The 22,563-nt window shown below is 43.0% G+C and overlaps 1 protein-coding gene across 3 annotated transcripts; it reads right to left on the bottom strand.

Moving 5' to 3' along the window:
• Window positions 1–2,182: 2,182 nt before the first annotated feature.
• ptenb (phosphatase and tensin homolog B) lies at window positions 2,183–21,489 on the bottom strand. Of its 3 annotated transcripts, none has more exons than XM_062526397.1 (10): window positions 20,705–21,489; window positions 12,495–12,579; window positions 11,448–11,492; window positions 11,094–11,137; window positions 10,461–10,699; window positions 9,769–9,910; window positions 7,667–7,735; window positions 6,857–7,023; window positions 6,280–6,501; window positions 2,183–2,719 (listed from the first exon to the last, which is right to left on the bottom strand). In XM_062526397.1, the coding sequence occupies exons 1-10, from the start codon at window positions 20,781–20,783 to the stop codon at window positions 2,546–2,548; spliced, it is 1,266 nt and encodes a 421-aa protein (XP_062382381.1). In that variant the 5' UTR covers window positions 20,784–21,489; the 3' UTR covers window positions 2,183–2,545. The 3 variants fall into 3 exon arrangements, with proteins under 3 accessions (XP_062382381.1, XP_062382383.1, XP_062382382.1); XM_062526399.1 differs by lacking the exon at window positions 20,705–21,489 and adding an exon at window positions 13,002–13,751 and having other exon boundaries at window positions 12,495–12,621; XM_062526398.1 differs by lacking the exon at window positions 7,667–7,735 and having other exon boundaries at window positions 20,705–21,484.
• Between the last annotated feature and the right edge of the window lie 1,074 nt (window positions 21,490–22,563).

Genomic DNA, 22,563 nt, shown 5'->3' with positions numbered 1-22,563 from the left:
GAAAGTTGACTAACCTTGCTTATACAAAAAAAATGTCTACACCCACTCTGTATTTGTAACATGTGACCGTACGGACTCACACTTACAGATCTTCCATTACACACTGATGACTGTTTTCAGATGCACACTGACCACATAAGCAGGTGTGAATACAGACTGACCTTTCCTACAACTGCCAACAAATTAGGACTGCAGAGAGAGAGAGAGAGAGAGAGAGAGAGAGAGAGAGAGAGAGAGAGAGAGAGAGAGAGAGAGAGAGAGAGAGAGAGAGAGAGAGAGAGAGACTGCTCTGGGAGGAGGAGGGGCACCCAAACACAAAAAAAACTATGTGAATTATTTAGTGAAAGGGGGCGGTCTTACAAATAATAATTTAAAAAGCCTTTCCACTAACAATTAACGACCTGCCGAAATAGTCATACCTGCATGAATCCTTAAAAATAAGAGGTTGCTGCCAATGTGCCTCCTAGCTAAATACAATCAACTCTGACCGACACTGGAGACAGTTTTCTTTTCATGAGAAAGAGACCATGTATATAATTTATTAAAACGACAAGGGTTCTAATTTCAATAACATGCACACTTTCCTCAATTAACTATAAGTGTCAACATTATTGCAACACTGGTTTTCCCTGCTGTTTTGTGTATTATAGTTATTACCTTAATATTTATAAACAAAACAAAAAGAAATAATAATAATAATAATAATAATAATAAAAATAAAAAAAGACATACATGGGTCACCGTTTTTCTGCCCTGAAGAACAAAGAAAAAGACCACTGCAGAAGGAATGGACATTGTTCAAATGTCATGGAGCCTTAAAAAAAACAAAAGAAAAAAAAAACACCACTATTATCATTGTTATCATTATTATAATAATACCAAAAATAATATCAATCGTAGCATCACAATGTCAATCAGAGTAGTGACCTGGTGAAACAGACTGAAGACTTCTGCTAACAGCATGAGAAGGCTTTCACAGTAGGCGTGTTGGAGAAGAGTGGGAGGGGAAAAAGAGAAGAGAAGAAAAGAAAAAAGAAAAGAAAGAAGGGCAAAGACAGGGTGAGGGCTGACTCCATATGTCCAACCTACACGCAATCACGTTGAGTAACGGGCAGCAAGTGTGCTCTACTGTTCTCAGATCTCTGTTCCACATGGGACTACAAGAGACAGACATCACAGAGTGACAACAACAAAAATGTTGTCTGGACACGGGTGATTTTGCATCTTTTCTCCAGAGGCTGCTACAAATAAACTGATCAACCACCATCTCTCTAGACTTGTTATCGCCATACTAAGCTCTAATCTTTTAAGATTGAACATTAGTCTCTCAGCTTCCTGACACCAATTCAAAGAGGTTACAGCTTTTTGTAAATAATTTGGAATTTAATCTCATAAAAAGTGAAATATCTCAAAAGAATATGGATCTTTGCTCAGGACATTGTTGACGGTCTGTGACTGGCCAATGATGTGAGCAGTAAAAAAAAAAAAAAAAAAAAACAGCTTCGAAATACAGGACATACCGTAATTTCCCGACTATTAACCGCGGCTTATAAATTGATTTTGCTAAATTTCTTCAACTATGAGGTTAATACAGGGGGCCAGTTAATATGGTGTTGATATGGTTTTGTTTCTTTTAACTTGCATAAAACACTGTCCTGCGGCTTATACACAATGCGGCTTATATGCGGGAAATTACTGTAATGGTTAGCCAGAGCAGGCCATCTACATATGAACATTTCTGATTAGAAAAATCTGGAAGAGATCGTGTTTACTTGTTGCACTCAGTCCTATTGCGTATAGTTAGGACATGGACAAGAGGGGAGAGAAAGGGGGAGGGGAGAAACGAAGAGAGCGAGAGAGAAGGAGAGAGAGAGAGAGAGCGATAGAGCACACATGTGTGAGAGAGTAATAGAGAGAGATAGAGCAAGAGAGCAAGAGAAAGAGAGAAGAGAGAGAGAGAGAGAGAGAGTGATAGAGCACACATGTGTGAGGGAGTAATAGAGAGAGATAGAGCAAGAGAGCGAGAAAGAGAGAAAGAGAGCTCATGGAGCACTGGCCTTGGCATGGTAAGGAGACGGAGCAGCGAGTTGTAGCTTTGTTTTGACTGAGTTGTCTCCCGGCCCCTGGTCTCCCATCTCCTGATTGCGTGTTTAGTCCCCCCCCCCACACTCCCACCCCCAACCACGTGACATTATGTACATAATAGCTAGTGAACCTTTATGACTGAGAGCCGGTGTCCATACTTGCACATGAGCGAAAAAGGGACAAAGAAAACAAACAAACAAACAAAACAAAAAAGCAGGAAATGAAGAGTGATTGGTCGAGATTATTGTCCCTACAAACCAGTGGCCATTTTCTTGTGACAAACTACCTCAGTCTGGAAAAGAAAAAAAACAAAACAAAACAAAAAAAAAAAGGTACTTGCTTTTTCAGTTCATTCAAGTTTTCTCCTTTTTTCATTTTCAAACGTTCAGGGTTTTTTTGTGTGGTATATATGTCTCTTTGTATGCATGTTTATTTCGGTTATTTCCCCCATAAAAAATATTCAAACTTTAGTAATTTCGTCATCGAAGGGTTCGTTATCAGCGTCAGAGTCCGTGGTGTCCGAGTATCGGTAATGGTCCGGCTCATTGTCACTAGCATCCGGCGTGACTGACGTGGAGGTGCTGGCCTCAGAGTTAGACGGCTCTTCCACCGTCTTCGTGAAGTACAGTTTCACCTGAGAGCAAAGAGCAAAAAGCAGTTAATGACTAAGATGTTCGGTTACGTCAACACGTCCTGTCATTCTTGCATAACACACAAACCAACCACTCACGCTTCCAGCTAATTAATAGGTGCTCTATTCACCGACTCTGGTGTTAGTGCTAAGGCTGAACTTACTCGTTCATACTTAACATACACATATCTCCCAACAGTCTGGAGGAGAAGCAATATGTTATGAGTTAACTACGGCACAACCATGATGTAATGATCTGAAATGATGCAGGAAAAAAGTGCCACCATCCATGACATCTCTTTTGTTACACTTCCGCATTTAGCTTTAACATTACGTAGAAAAGCAAACTATTAGATTATGTATGCATTTAGTTACTGGACAATAAAAAGCTGTTCTAGGGTCTAGGTTCTATGGTCCACCTGTATTTGGTAACTTCCTAGTGTGCACCAGCTGAAGTGTGTAACTGGAATACTGCCTACAGCGGGGCTTAGATTTCAGAGCGGGATTGCGGATATTGCGGATATTACGCATAATTTATTCAAGTCCTGCAACTCCACCGCTTATAACGCGGAAAATTCCCGCAAACATTCACAGCAACATTTTTCTAATAACGCACCAGTGTTCAGGTGAGACTATTGGGCGTGGATCTACTTGAAATGAACATGGGGTGGCTCTCAAACACTCTCCTCGATCCTCGATGCTCGGTCCTCGAGGGGCGTTCCCACTGATCTATAACTAACACTGGATAGACTATCCCATTGTTGCCGCCCCATCATTCTCTATGTAGATCAGTGAGAACGAGGATCGAGGATCGAGTAAGGGGGTGTGTATAAAACCCCAAATGAGAGGCACCCATGGACAAGGCTGCGACCCCCTCTGCAGTGGCAGCATCTGGCACAGAGACGGGTTTCATTATTGATACGACCTTTCAGCCCGAGGAAAAAAAAAAAAAAAAAAAAAAACTCTCCATGGAGTGCTTGCTAAAACCCAGGCCTGTACAGTATCAGAAGTGAAACCCGCTCGGAAGAAGGCACTAGAACCCGCACCCGCAACAGTACCGTAGAGCCCGCGACTGTGTTTAACTATCCTCACGATCCTCATACAGACAACGTTCACGTTACATATACACTAATCCAGCGCGAACTTTATGGGCGCTGCCATCTTGAATATCGCCATTAATGCGTGCCTGCGAGTGTGACGAGTGACACTTGCCTGTGCTTTTCAATGAAAGCATCCTGTCAGAGAATGTCTAATAAGAGATCCCGCTCATGAAAGAAAATGTCAGGTGAAAGGGAACATTGGATCAATGAGGTCAGACTGTGCCAAAACTTACCAATGAAGGTAATTTATTAACAACATAAGGTATTAAGACGTGTATTAATGACAGCTAACCTCTGCAACAGCCGCCTATGGAACCAACGGGCTAATTTCTTAGCAGCCAGTCACGCAGTAATGGTGTTTCGCTGGATTAGTGTATAGGAAGCAACATATAAACGTTTTAAGGTGCTGTGTCCACCAATCGCGGTTTTTTCACTGAGAGCGTAAAAAAACCCTTCCCTAGGCGCTTCGAGAAGTGTTTATTGTTGCGAAGTTACCAAAACCGGAGACGGTTTATGACGAGAAGTGACACTGACGAGCCCGGCGCTGTTCTAAAAGTTGAACAGATTTAAACTTTGAGCGCTCTGAGCGCTGCGTTAAAAAACGTCAGCGCCGAGAGCTTTTTTCCGCCGAGGGCGCTCAGCGCTGTGAACGCTGGGCTACATAGACTTTATATTGAAAATTGTCGCCGTCTGCGCAAAAAACGCGATTGGTGGACACAGGGCCTAAAGCATTGATTTTGAGACACAGGCAATTATCAAATCTTACATGACCTCATGCCCGACATGAGATTTATGAACATGACCTAAAATAGCTTTTTTTAATTTTATTTTTTTTAATCCAATAACCCAAATGGACTAAATATTTGGACAAATACCACCATGGATAGGTTAGCAAATGGCATCTGATAATAGTCAAAAGGCAACAAAAGGGAAGTACAAACAAAACCAAAACTGAATAAATCTCCCCCCCCCCCGTATGTGAAACATACACCACCCCATTTTGAAAATGTATTTTAAGCCCTGCACTGTAACAGAAGAAGCAAAGGGACTTCTGATACAGGTTCTTATCAAGCAGAATGAAACCAGCCGTTTCCTGTTCACCATCTCCATAGTAGTCGGTGGAGACTATGGAAGTGAAAATGGAAGTTAAAGAGAAACAGAAACTAGTCTACCGCAATCTCTGATTGATCACAGTCAGATAAATCTTATCATCTGTAGATTGTACATGGAAACACACACACACACACACACAAACAAACACAATCAAAAGTAGACACATCAAGCCTCGACTTTCAAGGAGGAAGCAGCCCAGAACCAGCTATCTTCTAATTATAGACTGACAAGTACAAGCTGTCTACAGATCACAACTATCCAAAACCAGTTCATTCATTCAGCTGAACTTGCATAGAAATGGCATGAAACTCGGCTTGTCTCGTCTTACGACACCAGAAGCCACTCTGGCCTTTTGGTGAAGCCCGAGAGTGTGTCAATCTTTAGAGGCAGCCTAATCATAAGTCATGCAGACTATCACAGACGCTAGTTCCTCATGTCCTTCACAGACAATAAAACACACACACCAACCCAAAACTCACGTCCATTTCTTACACAATTTAAGAAAGTTCTTCTGGTCACAATGTAAAACACACCAGAAAACCATGACTACTCACGACACACACTTCGGACAGGAAGTGAACTGAAATGCCACTGAAACAGTCATTGCGACAGACACAACAGTGGTTCCCTCATAGCGCCTGATTTCAGGTGTTTTCTAAAATAAGCGTTGCGGTGCGTGCCGGCGGGACTCGCAGAAACGGATGACTCAGCAGGTCGACGTACTCGAGAGAGAGAAAACAATCTCACACAATGGCCAAAAAATCACGAGGGCTTCCCAAAAGTTTGAAGAGTTCCAGTCGACCGAGGGGAAAGTCCGCAGACTTCCAAAATGAAGGTCACGTCTGAATCCCATCGTGTAAACAAAAAACTGACTAACGTACACGTCCCGAAACGATAAGCACCTATTTCCCCTTTCAAGGTTAATGTCCCGACAACACGTTTCGAACTGGGGAAGTATGGACGAGAAACAAAGATTACTCATCGAATGCATACCAAGAGCTGCAATTCCTGTTTCCTCGGAAGGCAAGAAGTCCCCAAAAACAGTAAACATCAACAGGCAAAAACACCTTAAGCCTTCACATCCTCTTTAACGGACTTCTCTACAGACACCATTAGAACATCAGCGTTAAAAGATGACGCACAGATGAGGTCTAGAATTATGTTTGCCATTGGTTCTCACAGTCCTCACAGTCCACACTCCACAGCTGTAGCAAAAAAAATAACGCTAACAAACTCTAGTGTTCATATAGTTCTGGCATTGTAAACGGGATACGTCTCAGAGCAAGTATCAAGGTGAGGGGTGTAATGGCTGTCGAGCTCAGATGTACAACCAGAATGAGGTTCACTCACTTTGAAGTTCGGCGAGAAGTATCTGTTAGCCTTGTCCTTGTTGGCCTTGTCAAGGTCGTTCTTGGTCAGCGGCATGATGAGGTACTCCCTGTCGTTCTCGCCCTTCTCTGCCGGCGGGAGGCCGTCCAGGTCCTTCACCAGACCCCCGTTCTCCATCTTCTCGTAGTTCTCCTCTGGTCCAGGGATGAAGAACGTGTTCACCCAGAAGTGGAACATCTTCTCCTGGAGCAAACAAGAACAGAGAAGGGGACGAGTGAATTAACTGATAATGAGCGGTCGCTACAAATAAATCCCAAATAAGGCCATAAACACACATATTTGATACTGAATGTTCCATAAGAATGACATAAATCAACAAATACATAGTAAATAAGTAAATTCAAACTGCACACGAACCCTTCAAGACTACAGTCATTTCCTGTGCATTAGCCGTATTGTGAAAAAGCCACAGGACATGCCATATTAACTGCCCCCTTGCATTAACCTCATCGCTTAAGAAATGTTGCTAAATCAATGCATGAGACACGGCTAATAGTCGGGAAATTACAGTAGAAAAGGGGGGAAAAAAGCTGCATACCTTCTTCATCATTTTGTTTTGCTTGTGGAAGAACTCCACCTTGACATCTCCACACACAGGCAGAGGCTGAGGGAACTCGAAGATCATGTACTTGTCCTCGCGTCGCGTATGGATGGGGTTCGAAGTGTGGATCTTCACCTTCAGCTGGTAGACCACAAACTGGGGATCTGCAGAGGGACGAAGAGGAAGAAAAAAAGAAGAAAAAAAACAAACACCACCATCAACAAAACCTGCCTGATGTCAACCACTCAGATTAAACAAATAAATAAAAGAATGTCAAGAGGACAAAGAAAAGTCAGTTATCTGCAGGATGAGCTATAGGAGTTTGAAAAAAATAAAGAAATGAAAATGGATAAATTTGGGTGAGGAGGAGAGAGGAAAGAAGGACAAACAGTGCGGCTGCCAGAAGTATTAAGTGGCAGAAAAGGACCTTTTTGTGTGAGCAAAGAGAAGGACATGCTTAAGGGTTCTATTCTGAGAACAAGCTGACCAAGCAGTCCTCCTGCTTGCAGATGGAGGATGGGGCTCTCATTGTAGGGTGAAGGGGAGGTATGAGAAGCAGGTTCTATAAAAGGTTTACATATATAAATAAAAAATAAAATTGATTGAAAAACAAATATTAAAAAAAAAAGAACGGGAAAAGAAAACGTATTCCAACATTCAACTGAACCACTTAGTTCTGAACTGAAAATGATGGGGGGAGAGGGGGAAAAATACTATGATAAAAAGGTAAAACTAAATGAAAAATAATAATAATAAAAAACAACCCAGAATATGATATTGTTTTTTTTAAAAAAAGCTGATTTTTACCCCAGTGCCAATTCCCTTTCCTGAAACCATGTGGATTCTGCTCGCTCTTGTTTTTAACACCAGTCTCCCCTTAGAGAGAAAGAAGGAGGTTAAACCGGGCAGTGGGTCCATCACTCCGGACCCAACACAGGGTGCTCGGTGAGATGGGGCAGGTGAAGGATTCTGGGGAGAAGGCTTTGTAAGTACATCCAGACACACACACACACACAAAATAATCTAGAGTACTCCAAGAGGGACAAGGGAGGAATAACTGTAAACCTACCTAATTTAGATTGATATTAGGCCCTTTCTGTACATCTTTGCGTTAGTTATAAGCATGTCAAAATATGCTTTACATGTAAAATAGATAACGATGGTGAGCAAATGCTCTCCAGACATAGTATACGTTAATCAAATAATTCTGCCCTAAATACCACTCTCTTCCTGGTCCGAAATATCGATTTGTTGGCAAAAACGGAGCCTGGCTAAAAAAAAAAAAAAAAAAAAAAGGTAATTTAAAACAAAAGTGATCAGACGGATTTAGAGGGTTTTGCATCTGAATTCTTCATATGCCAAAAGTCCAGCTCAAAGTAGCCGGGACTTTATATACAAGATGCTAGGGAGAGCTAAAAACTGGGACTAACCCTGGGCTTTCAAAACATGAACTCCACATAGTACTGTGCCGAGTTTATACCACCGTGGTACCACTGTGTTTGACTGCTGGTTGGACTATCAACACTTAATACCAGTATTGCTTTTGGAGGACAGGCGATCCACCGACCACCAACAGCCATAGGTGAATAGCGAGCGGACTTTAGGTGAACTAGATGTGTGAAATGACGTGTGTGTGTGTGTTGTAATGACTGTTTTGAGAGTGTGTATGTGTGTTGTAAAGATTGTTTTGAGACGTGTGCTGCACAGAAGTGTGTGTGAAAATGTGTGTAGGCACGAGTAAAAGAGCCAAAAAAGTGTCTGCACCAGAGTTTTTGTCAGGGTGAAGTTGCCAATGGCTCATGTGTTTGTAGGCTGCGGTTCCACTCTATAGAGACACGACAATGAGAGGGCCAAAGCATGATGACTCCGCAGGGATGATTTCTTTCTAATACAACAGACAGGGTCTGCTGTAGTCACTCACTCTTCACCACACACACACAGACACACACACACGCACACAGACACATGGAACCCTCTCCAAGAGCTGAGGGTGGTCCAGACCAGTCTTAGGACTTGGCAAAATCAACGTTCGTAAGGTAAGCGCTCCAAGTTCGGTCTACAGAGAATGTAACCAATGACTACTCTGTCCAAAAGTACAAGTGACGACAAACCTTGGAGGACAGTATTGTTTGCCTAAATGATCGCTCCCAGTCATACACAAATTAGCAAAATGGATACAACATTGCTTTCAGGTTAATGTCAGCCCCCCGCCCCGCAGTCTTTGCACATGTTAAAGGACAAAACGCATGCAGATGTGTGTCAGACAAGATAGATCCAAGCACAAAGACGACAACAGAGACAGAAGAAACCAACCACCCAAACTGTCAGTACAGAAAAAAAAACACAATGCTACCTAGCTCGAGTTGCTGCAGCTAAAAAGCTAGCGCAGCCAGGCAGCCATAGTGCTACATTCTGGGGCCATGTTTACAGCTACCCTTCTTTTCGTACCGACAGAACTCGGTGACCTCTAGAAACAGAGATCTGTGTAAAAAAAAAAAATTGCCGGAGTTTTCCTTTCTGCTAAAAAAATCAGGGCTCAGCAAAGACATGGGCCAATAACTCCGTGTGGGACGGGGGCGGTGGAGGTTTAAAGGGACACTTCACAGATTAGCATTAAACTTTGTATCTTTAGAAAACCAGTCATGTTTTTGATGGGAGAAATACGGATTTCAAAGTTGGACTTCCTGCTTTCAATGATGTAAAAATCATCATTTTACACCATTGAAAGCAGGAAGTCCTATTCATGGGCTTCATTGAAATCTGTATTTCTCCCATCTCAAGGCAAACTGAGGGAATGATGCGCGACCATTCAAAAACATGACTGGTTTTCTAAAGATACAAAGCTTAATGCTAATCTGTGCAGTGTCCCTTTAAACCAACAACGAGAAAGAGAGAGTTGAGCCACTTACTGCAGGTGCCTCCACTGAACATGGGTACGGTCTCAAAAACCATCTTGTGGAAGAGCAGTGCCACAGGCTTGTACTCCAGGTTGTTCTTCAGCAGATAGTTGTAGTAGTGGACATACCGCCTTTGGCTGGGGATAGTAACTCCCTGTGGTGGAGGGGGGGGAAGGGGTTCGAGGAGACAAACGTCAAGATACGCACATCACACACACAAGTTACCACACGACACAAGTTACCACACGACACAAGTTACCACACGACATGAATGTCAAGACAATCTTGTTTAAATATTAACATAAAAAGTAGGTCTACTTATCATATGTGGCTCACAACCTAAACTAAATGAAACGGTGTAACAGCATAACCCATAACCCTTCCTCAGACGACTGCAGACTCTAAAACAGATCGTGGACCATTCTCTGCTATCAGCTCGCTCTATACCAACACAGCAAGCTCTTACTATGGTGTGTGTCATATTATGATATATGTGATGTGTGATATGTTATATGTATGAGACTGTGATGTGTTAACATCAAATGCTGCTGTCTTTTATGGAATGGAAGGACATGTGTGAAGAAGAATATCCTTAATAGGACAATAAAGACTCTAGCTATCTACTTCCAGACCTCATTCTTTTCCTGTCAGGCACTTCGCTGGACACCCTCCGCTCCCCCCCCCCCCCCCCCCCCCCTGCTCACCTTCTTATCTCTGGTCCGAACCTCGCCGTAGAAGTCCAGCGCCTCCTGGGCCTTGAGGAACTTGCCGCGGTGCAGCAGGTACGCGCATATCATGACGCCGGTGCGCCCTTTCCCCGCCTTGCAGTGGATGGCGGCTACGTGATTATCGTCTTCGCTTAACCACTTGTCGAGGTCTTCACAAAAGGGCTTAATCAGCTCCAGCTGTGGAGGATTATGGTCCTCAAAAGGGTATTGGGCCACTGCAAGGACAAAAGAAAAACACAAGAGATCCTTTAATACACAGGTGGACCAACAAAAGGAGCTGGTTTTGCAACTTAACAAGTTGATTAAGATCATTGTTTCATTCAATGTGAGAATTCTTCAGTAAGAGCAGCAGACTTCGCTCTTTTCTCTCTTTTTTGGGGGGGGGTTAAGTGTACTGGGCCAAGCTCCTGAAGAAAGCACTATGCTGAAATGTGTTGTATGTGAGATTGCTATTTGCAAAGTAATCAGAATCGGAGAAAAAAAAGGCGCACTGAAGAAAGCACTACGCTGAAATGTTTTTGTATGTAAGATTGTTGTTTGCAAAGTGTGGCCTTCTCTCCCTTTCTGTATCATTTAGTGTGATTCAAACGTTTGTAGTGCATTACTTACCACGACAATTAAATTTGGAAGCATCATAATTTCTTTCAGCGCATCTAAGGCAAGGAAGAAAAAGTACAACACATCAGATATATACTGAGATACACATACAAAATCTGCATTGCACTCCTGTAGTCATTCAGACACTGTCGACATGTTGAGGTTAATAAACATGGGGGGGAAAACCATCCTACTCATATAATAGTGTCACTGACCACATGAAACTAATAAGGCCACATAACTAAACTCTCCAGTCACCAAAATGAAAAAAGGACAGAGGAAAGTCTCTCTGGTGCAGACAATTTCACTTTGACATAGTATTTACAACTTGTGTAGAAGCTTCAGTGACATGCATTGTATACTTACAGATTATAGATTTTATAATGATTTTTATGCTTGGAGTCTAGAAACCTGCAGAGACAAAGAAAAAAAACAAAAAAACAATGGCAGTTAACATTTGAATCATACACGTAGTCGTAGTGTTTGCTATTCTTGGTATCAGACATGCACATCCTCCAAAAACACCACCGAGTATCCTACACCTCATCAACACTGGTTACCGTGGTGAGCATAAAGATGAGTATCTCAACCTCTGACGTCAAGAGTTGCATTAGAGAATTGCAAGACTAACACACAGATGTCTACCTCTATCTTCACGAGTCCATCTCGGTGTGTCATCAAAAAATAAATATGTAAAGTGACCATGGGTTTGCAAAAGGAAGTATATATTTATACACACACACATTATCATTTATTATAAACGAGAAAAGCCTGAAAAGAAGAGTCGTGTTACAACTACAGAGCAATTAGCCTCATGCTAAAGAAGTCTAAAGCCCAATTCACACCAAAGATTCCCGACGCGACGAGACTGAGTTGCAGCGGTGTGAATAAGAAGTTGCACGTAGTTGCAAGCCGTCGCAGAGCATTAAACACGTTGAGTTGCAGTCACAAGGTTTTAGAACGTCACGGCTCGTCTCGTCTCGTCGGGAATCTTTGGTCTGAACCCTACTTAAGAGAACGCTAAATCACAAGGTTTACAGAACTAGACTGGACCATCTTTCCAGTCAAAAAAACAATGTTGTGTTTGGCTTGGTTGGAGGTTTGGTTGCTTCAGATCAGTAGATTGTTTTTAAGAAGACGAGCGACCAAATTGAGGTTATCATGGGCTATTGGATGTGTCCTGGTTGTGCAGATAGGAGGACTTGGCATGCCATTCTAGATAACCATTTGGTTTTGTTTACCACTGCCAGACTGATTTCAGTAGTAAACAAATAATTAGATGAATTTCTTCTAGGAAGAGTGGAGGCTAGATAAGACGAGGTGAAAAAAAGAATTTGGGGTTGGAGCGTTTTTTTTTTTTTTAGAGGCGTCTATTTTTGGGGAATCTGACGAGGCGGGAAGAAGAAGACTTACCGTACGACGTCGTCTATGTTGTTTCTGTACACCCCCTCGATTCTCTGAGCAGGAAAGCCCATAGCGATTATGTTTGGATAAATATCTGAGTGGCCGTTAAGGAAAAGCACAGTGAATAAATGGAATCCTAGATGTCCGAGGACAAGAGAAAATAAACATGTCAAATCTCAAATCACAAGAGGTATAAAAATAAGCATTTTCAAAACAATACAATACGGGTTCAACAAACCACAGTTCTACTTATTCGGAAATTCATGGGCACAATCATACAGTAGATGCATCTTCAAAATCAACCCGGGATACCTTAATACAAGAATTGCTTCCAAGAATTCCAATTTGCAGAAAATCCTTGTAGAGAAAACTACTGCAACTTCTTGGAATGCATTCTTTAATACGCAATTCAAATATATATCAACGCAAGTGCACACCCTTGACATTTACCCTAGTCTCGTAGACACCAGACCCTTCTCAATTTAGAGTGGGTCTGGAAAAGGTAAATTTACTTACAACTCTCAGCAGGGGCATACTGTAACTAGCAAAAGTGTAGTAAATAATCTTGTAACTGATGGTGTTAAATGCAGTGGTTTACTCAAATTCCAAAGTAAAAACAAGTCCATGCCGGATTAGCGACGGTATTCGAGTGCCCGTGTTTTAGGGACATTGGAAATCGGCTTCAATGTCCTCTTGGCCAGATGAAGCTGCAGAGCAAAGTTCTTATGGGTATTCCCAAGAGAATTTAACCCCCCTATCAGCCCCAGTCACAAAGGTCTGGCCTAAGTTAAAATAAATAAATATATAAATACAAATTACATTAAATTCAATTTGTAAAAAATCAGCAACTGCCTAAATCCATTACTCCACTGTATGCTCCTAACGCCCCTAACTACATACCCTGGATACATCAGTGAGAGAGCATTTCTGTGTGTACAATTTTACAGTAGACCGTATTGCTTCAAAGAACCACAGTTTGCCACAGACACACACACACACACACAAAGCATGTCATCACTGCTGTAGGTCTGATTCACACCAGGTGAACTTTGGACAAGGATTGCTGCTGACCACCCACAATCTCCAGAAGACATGTTGAAAAGGAGCCTTATCAGTGGAAGCACGTAGTTATGCAACGGGTTGTGGGACATCGATTGAGCAACAAGTTGGCCTGCTTGTAACACACCCTTGTCCAATACAGTGCACATTTGGATGCCAATTTCTAGCCAGTTTATTTCTGCCAAATGTACCCCCCCCAATATCAACACATTCAATGGCAGTTAATCATCTCCAATAGGCCTCTTGTTCACATGCCCAGTAAACAGAGGACATTCTGACTTTAAAGCCAATTCCAAGACTTCACTGTAACAAAGATACATTTAGCTGAGCCCCAGAGCCCATATCAGGGGCCTAAACTGACAGACACATCATGAGTCAGATGAGATGACGTTTCTTGACAACTAAGCTCCAGACTGATCATATCGATGAAAATCTCTGCTCGCTCGGCGACGTCAATGTGACCCGCAAGACGCTTCGCTGATCGACAGCAAAGATAAGAACTTTCAGTATTTCGACGTCGACCAACAGACTGCTCATCAGCTGTGAAGCACAGATAGGAAATTCCTCAATTTCCTGTCTGGGTTCAGAAGCAAGTTAGCTGTTAAAAGGTTTTCAGTGTCTTTTTTTCACGCAACTGGTTAGACATCTTCTTGCACAGGCCAGGTCATACGAGTGCGAGTCTCTTCGTGCAAAACCAGCACGCTTGCATCCAAGCATGCCTCTTAGGTCGTAATGTGTCATTTTGTCTGTTGCAAAGCAAACACACCACACAGGCTTATCTGGATCAAGAGGTGCACCTTACCAACACACACAGTTGGTGAAACCTCAGAGAGGCAAGTTCACAGAAGGCTCATGGCGTGCTTCAGCGGTGAGTTTGGCAAGCCCCTTGCCTCACACACACTTCCTCACTGAAACAAGTTCACAAGGTGAACCAAACTGGAACATGTCACTGATGGGTGACTTACTCGTGTGTGTGTGTGTGTGTGTGTGTGTGTGTGTGTGTTCACACAATTTACTTCTGTAAAGGACCACAGTGTCATCCATGTGAGCATAGTCATCTGGTATTCCACTGGGTTACATTTACAATGCTTCAGTGAGGACAGACTGGCATGGACCCAGACATACGAATGAACTGCTAAAGCATATTCACGTCTGCAAAGATTCTTACACACATAACAGCCAGGTTCCCCTATTCACAGACAATGCAACGGACACCGGCATCCACCTATTGACCAAATCACATTGCTTTGATAAGTCACACATCTGTGGTACTTCCAGGCACACTTATACTGCCCTTTACAAAGAGCCCGTTCAAAACACTCCCCATTAGAACCGCATTTCCCTATTCTCAACACATTCGAATGCTCACCTAACCCTGTGAGAAAAGCAAACCGCCTTGACTGTACACCCCCAACACCACCACACACACACACTCACTATATGGGCGTGGTGGAGTCGCGGTAACCACCAACTGACAATTGGCCGACCTGGGTTTGATTCCTGCCACTGCGAGTTTGTATCGCTTTGCATCTGCTTAATTCCATAACCGTTATTATCATTCCACTTTAACTTTTAAACTAACTTTAACTGCCACCCCAACTCCTATCTATCCATCCATCAAGCCCTCCCTCCCTCCCTCCCTCCCTCCATCCCTCCCACTCACAATCCGTCCGTCTGTCCGTCCAGTGGCGGACCGAGCTGCACCGCAGGGCTGTGGGAGCCGGTCGTCCGGCTTGCGATAATGGCGACCAGATGGCCTGGGCCACGAGGACCTCTGGGGCAGACCTCAGTGCCCCGCCAGCCCACACAGAGGCACCTTATAAATCACCCGCTGCCAAGGGTCCTGGGCCTGGACCCAGCCACTCGCCCACTCGCTCTTTTCTCTACCGTCCACCACAACGCTTCTACCAGCCCCCCCAAACACACACACGGTCACACGCACGTGCACACACACACACGCATACACAAGCACACTTGCTCAGATGCGCCCTTACACACATACATACACACACACACACACACACACACACACACACACAGAGGGAGAAAGAGAGAGAGAGCGAGCGAGAGACACACACATCCTGATCTCTTCCTCGCCGCCCCACATCCAGAATATCACCCTGATTGCTGTTATTCTGCTCTACATCCATCCAATCCTTAGGAGTCTTGTTCTCAATCTCTCCTCGTCGGCCTGGCCTACTCTCCACCACACGTGTACGTGTGTGTGTGTGTGTGCCGGCCGAACGGCCACATGGACACATGCAACAACCAGACGGTTTGCGCCACGCCAAGCCCCTGCTCTCAAGGACTTTGCCCAAGCCTCAGAGCGAGTGACAATCTCTCCCCGACAGGCCATGGATTTCGAGGGAAATGAACATCGACAGTGACTAACCGGCATGCCCAGGAGGTCTGGAGATAGACCAAGTTAAATGTTAACACAAAAGTTTGGCCTCGGTGTTCAATTCCCCATTGCAAAACCTGGAGTCTTTTTCACCAGAAAACATCATAGCTTATTCAGAATCGTTCTCCTCTGTGCTAGAACACTTCTTTTTAAGAGGTCTCTGTTATAAAATAAATAACCCAAGAGCTATGACACACCATTCTATATCAAGATCTTCGTTTCTACCAACCTTATCAGTTTTTTTTTGTTTGTTTGCTTTTTTGTCTGGTCTGTTCACTTAAACCCATATCAGGCCGATCTCAAACTGAACTTATGCCACATCCTGCGTGTATCATGTACTTCACCACTGAGCTCCCATACTTTTTTTTTTTTTGTCAATTCATGCATTTTTACAGTCATATAGTGTAACACGTGACGTGCAGTTATCATGGTGCAACACGCCGCAGCTGCTCTCGCTTGTTGAATCACGTAGAACACCGTACACACTACACAGAACCCAAGCCGCATGGGGCAAGCGTGCTAACTAGCCACGTTAGCCCGTTAACCCGTATTCTAGCATATGACTGATGATGAGGTGCCATAGAAGTGACACGCCTAAAATCAGTCAACCTTCAGGGGCTTTCATTGCACTGCAGGTCTACAGCACATAACGTCAGTGACTTGAGCAGTAAAACCTGCGGCCTACATGAGGCTCAATTAAGTAGCTTTAAGACGGCCTGCAACACATTTGTTAAATTATTGCTGCCATAGCACATGAATTAGACTACTATACTGCTCCATCTCAGTGTAGGCGGTTGCTTAAATCTTGTGCTAAGGTTAAGCCACAACCTGCATTAACGGCTTCACAGCGGGTTAAACTGTGGTTGACTCACATTCTTATTTGTTACGGGGGTGGACACACACACATACACACACAGGAAAAAAAAAAAAGAGAACAAAATGTATCCAGTTTCTGGCGTTGAGACCCATCACAAATGCCATGTTTTGCAAAGCACTTAAAAATAATCAGCAGAACATGCAAAACACTTAGTGCACTTTTTTCTCAGCCATTTGCCCTTACCTCACCTCCCTAAAAAAATAAAAAAGCCCGGTACCATGCAGCTATGCATCTGTTCTCATACCAACCATCTCACCTTTTGACTTGCTCTGCCCACTCCGTGCAGAACCCACACACAGAATTTACAGAACGCCTCAACACATCAAGTACCAAACACAAACTAAAAACATTTGAAACACACGCACGCACCAAAAACTCAGACCAGTGTGAGCCTATAGATACAAGATACACATAAACAAGGTGACAAGGACACATTAAACGAAACTTGATCTCATCAAGATAAGACACTAGACAACAGGCACAACACACAAGCACATAACCTACATGCAGGTGGTGCACATGCATACATATCAACAGTTCCATAGGTATGCAAAACCACAATGTCTCTTCTTCCTCTGTTTTGATACGCTTAAATGCAAAGCATCAAACAGCAGAAATGAAACTGCACTGTGTGTGTGGGCATGTTTAAAGGCAATATGCATATGTACCAATATATCCTTATATAAGTGCAAATGCACACACACACACACACACACACACACACACACACACACACACACACACACACACACACACACACACACACACACACACACACACACACACACACACACACACACACACACACACACACACACACACACACACACACACACACACACACACACACACACACACACACACACACACACACACACACACACACACACACACACACACACACACACACACACACACACACACACACACTCTCTCTCTCTCTCTCACTCTCTAAACCAGAGCCTGGTGAGGTGATTCAGAACCCTTGTCATGTGTTATTTCAAAGCCAGCTGGAGATACAACTCTGATCATGGCTGTAGATGCACTGGTGCCCTGTTATGGCATTACTCAATAGTCACGGTAGGCCAATGTGCTAATGTAAAGGTTTTGAATAAGATGTAGTCCAATAGGAAATAAATATATAATACATAAACTTGAATTTCCTCTTGGGGATCAATAAAGTATCTATCTATCTATCTATCTATCTATCTATATACAGCAAGGCACCAGTGTCTTCTGTCAACATGGTTCTGAATGCTTATGGGAAGGCTTACACTCACCGAGTGAAAAATAAAAGAAACATTATTACACTGAGAATTGAGTTCTGACAGCATGGAAAGCCTGCTTACTGCCCTGTAGTCTGCATGTTTTCGTACCGTCTCAAGCCTGCATGTTTTCTTACCATCTTCCTACTCGCACACACACACACACTCAAACTGAGATCGGGGTGACAAGTTTGTCAATACTTCCACAAGCTGTGCAAAAGACAACAGACCTCTCAGGCCTGGGTCTATTAGCTGTAGCGCAGCGCGCTAATTAACAGACGGATAAAGCAGCGGCTGCTTTATGGCGACCGCTGTCAGAAACGGGAAATGATACTGTTCAGTTCGCCTCAAAATCCAGACCGTCTGGAACGTCGAATAATTCACAGGCAGACCAATGTGACAAATGCATGTTCACCACCAGAGAAGCAGCTGACGCACATTTTATATAGCTAGGTATGGAGTCAGGCTCATATCGGTAACACACAACTGCCAATGGGAAATATATGCATCACCCATTTGTAGTGTGTCCAAAGATATAGCCAGATACAACATCGTGAAAGTTAACCTGAAGCCTGAATGTTTGAGCGTTTTGAGCTACTTTTTGTACAAGGGAGGCCTACTGCGGACACTAAAAAAAAAACACTAAAAATGTGAAGAGACAATCATGGATATCTGTACTTGAACAACTCTACCACCAAACACCACAAATGTGTGGATTTATGATGTCAATCTGGGAAAACGCTTTGTGGGGGATATTCTTAGTCCTTCAGTACATCGGGCAATTATATGCATGGTCATAGCAACAGAGTGGACTCGAAGCTTAAAAATCACAAGCAACTTAAGACGCAGATGTTCGGACACTTATTTCACTGCCTCCAATGAGAATCCCTCGTCTCCGATGACACAACCTTACCAAACTGCCAAAGTGCTGGCTACCATTACTGTGACACAACCAATGGACATACATAACATAATATCAATATGGTGTGTTCTGTGCCACATACACACACCATACCGCTCAATAATGAATCAACACACACACACACTGAGAGAGACGAGTCCAATAAGACACTAACACACTTCCCTAATAACCATCACAGACTGCTTCACAGTGCATACACAAAAGCACAGGCTTACTGGGCTAAAATTCCACAGAACAGGACTTTTTCCATGGTGTAGATTCATGTAGTTTGATAGTGTATATTGAATTTCCCCTTGAGGATCAATAAAGTATCTATCTATCTATCTATCTATCTATCTATCACGACGGGGAAGGCACACAGTCATAAAACGTCAGTTAAATCAGCTTGAACACATTCAAATCCACCTTGACCGTGAGAAACCACACATTATGGTGATGCTATACAGAATGACTTGTGCCCATCTTTACAGCACACACAAGTGCAGGCACATATTTGGTCATATTCACTGCACTCAAGGACAAAAACCCTTTCCTGGACATGACTACTGAAAAAGAGTGGTCATATACATAAAGAACTATATGTGCACACTCCATCCAGCCTGTTCATCTGACCACGTACATCAATACCACCAACATTACATCATCACCATCCAAAAAAAAAAAAAAAAAAAAAAAATCGACTAACACCACATGATATCCATATTTTTTTTTCAAGGGAAATAGCCGACTGACTCTTAGTAGCCTATTGTCGATGCAATATGTAATCCAAGTGCTATATTACCCATCTCGCAAGGCTGACCCCCCCCCCCCCCCCCCTCTCTCTCTCTCTCTCTCTCACAAGCTGGGATGCTATTTTCTGCGAGTTGATGATGCAATGGTTCTTTGTGTAGCTGGCCATGATTGTCAATTTCCATCTAATCCAATGCATTATGTAGGCCATCAGATTTGAACGCATCATGAAATGTAAATCATTAGTTCAACCTCCTGCGCATTACTTCAGGTAATGCATAGAATAAAATATTTACTTATAAACAACATATGACGCTGTTTGACTACAGTACAAATGCATCACGAGATGAAAAGGGGGAAAAAGTCATTTTCAAATAGCAATTGATTTACTAGACATTTTCTAACATAATACGGACTGCTGTATAGAAAATCTGATTCGGAGCAATGCATCTCTGAAGGCTATAGCCTACACTCTAGTACTCGGAGCTGTCAGATAAGACTGGTCCCTACAATTGGCAGCTACCTCACCACAAGTAGACCACAGCGTTAAACGACTTCAGATTTCAAGCCTTCAGATAAGCTAGGGCTGTGTTTCTGCCTTACCTTATCATACAACCAGTACTATCAAGTTCACATAATTGACATGTCACAATCACGCATTAATGAAACCCAGTCTGCAAGATATGCAGATCACTAACCAAATTGATGAACATACATTAACGTTAGCTCTCTGGCTACTGTTAAATCAAACCAACAGTATTAGAGGACGCTGACAGCACTGATAAAGCTAGTAGGGCTAGCTCCAGTAACGATAACCATTCGGGAAAAGCCATTAGGTGAGAAAGTTGGGCATTACCTCCTCATATGGTAATAACGTAACGTTAACATTACAGTCAACGTTACGTTACAGCTAGATAGTGTTAGATCGCAAATAAAGTAGCAGTAAGACATTTCAAAAGAGGATACAAGTCAAGTCCAAGTCAAATCCATCTTCCTGGTATCTTCTCTTGTTTCTACTGACAAACTCCTTTATTATCGCAGCCATGGTTCTGGCAGGTGTCCTTGGGTTTGCCAGTTTACTATAAAGTACTGTGTTTTATTAAAATGCCTTTGCTCGGTTGATTTCGCAGTCCCGTTGAAGTCAATGATTATGTTAGCTAGCTCTTGCTAGCTAACTAACGTTCAGGGCTATTAACGTTAGCTAGAATGGCTTCTGCTGCTGGCTCATAAAGGAGGGCCACCGCAGGCCCGGCTTCCAAGATCCCACAAACTGGCTTACAATCCTCCAAGTGAAAAGGTAGACAATCCTCCAAGTCTCGCACCGCAATAATTTGAAAGCACGCCAAGTCTCTGAGACCGTCGCAGCCGCCGTGATTGAGCTGCAAAGGCGGAGAGGATCCTCTCCGACGGTCCAAAGCCAGAACTATGACAGACGACTTGCACACACGTACCGTGGCTCTGGATAGCGACTGGCTAGCTGGCTAGCTCCATAGTTAGCTAGCACGTATATTTTTAAAAAAAATCGAATATTTTACGCTAAAATACCTCCCATCGAATCATCCACGGTCATAAAATTCCAACAAATGTTGGGGTAGATTGACAGCCTCCACCTTGATGATGAAAATGTGCTACTGTATTTCTGACGAAATCATTTTCAACGATTTTCCATGCATGTCCCCTTTCCTTTTCTTGTTTCTCCGCTGCTAACTCTCAAACTTCCATCATGGCTTCCCATAGAAAAAGGTTAGATTTGGTCCCATTTGGTCTTAGTACTCCTCCGCGAAAATAGTTCTCTTAGCATGACGTTCTCGGGTATAGTTATGAAAAGATGATATCAGAAATCACGTGTTTCCCTAATACGTATAGAAAAGGATAAATTGACATATCTGAGCCAGAGACAATCTTAATGAGATGTAGTTTTACATTAATGAGATTTCTCATCGATGGCGGAGGGACATGTACGCAACACACGCGATCTCATTTCTCTCCCAGAGTCACGTGTCCACAACTGGGGAAGTTTCCAATATTTTATCTGATTTTCACACATTTGCCGTAACGCTTTATTTGCAACATTCATTGTGTGCTATGTCATTGTCGTGCTTTTTATGTTCCCATTTTATATCGGAACTCATGCAGGGATGGTAGTCGAATCATGAGTAACTTATGAATTAAGCTTACTAGCTTAATTGTGAAGTGAGCGATTTCTATGGGATATCTGTGACTGTTATGTCAAATGCTTCATTTGACTAACCTGCAATGGGAGCCAGGAAACTAGAAAAGTGCTTACGCAAGCAGAAAAAAGTAAGCTAGTGCGCCAACTCGTAGCCTAGGCCTAATGGCGCGCTGGTGTGATTTCGCTCTACAGCTCTAGTTGTCAGTTTAAAAACATTATTTTAAGTGCGGGATATACATCACTTATCTGTGCTGTAAAGTGTGTGCTTGACAAACGATTTTTTGCAATCTGCATAAGTTGCTCTTTTCCCTTCAGTAGGGTGGGACAGAGGTGGAATGTTCTAGCCGTGGCAGAAAGTCAACTATCGATTCGACAGCGCCATCTGCCTGGTACACCGAGCTAGATTTCCTAGACCTAGACGTCATTGGTGTGTGTGTTAGCACACGTTTTAGAAAAAATAAACATAGGCCTTATATGTGCACTGTGCAGGCATAATGTAGTCAAGTATATGCGCCTTTGGATTCAAACATGCATTTAGAAATAATTTAAATCAGACATATCGATGCCACTATTTTACTTTTAACAGGAGGCAAATCCCTCAAGCATACCTCGACACATCATGACCTGTAGGCCACTCAGTCTGACAAAAAGT

The sequence above is a fragment of the Sardina pilchardus genome, chromosome 22 (genome assembly GCF_963854185.1).
Source record: "Sardina pilchardus chromosome 22, fSarPil1.1, whole genome shotgun sequence".
Taxonomy (NCBI): Eukaryota; Metazoa; Chordata; class Actinopteri; order Clupeiformes; family Clupeidae; genus Sardina; species Sardina pilchardus.
The sequence above is the reverse complement of the archived record's forward strand: the minus strand, read 5'-3'. Positions and strand labels throughout refer to the sequence as shown.

Bases quoted from the DNA above. Each gene is read 5' to 3' on its own strand.
- ptenb (XM_062526397.1), bottom strand. From the start codon at position 20,783: ATGGCTGCGATAATAAAGGAGTTTGTCAGTAGAAACAAGAGAAGATAC. The intron at 12,580-20,704 runs GTATCCTCTTTT...ACGGCCACTCAG, and splicing joins ATTTGACTTGGACTTGACTT to ATATTTATCCAAACATAATC. The intron at 7,736-9,768 runs GTAAGTGGCTCA...TTTCTCTCTAAG, and splicing joins GTTCAGTGGAGGCACCTGCA to GGGAGACTGGTGTTAAAAAC.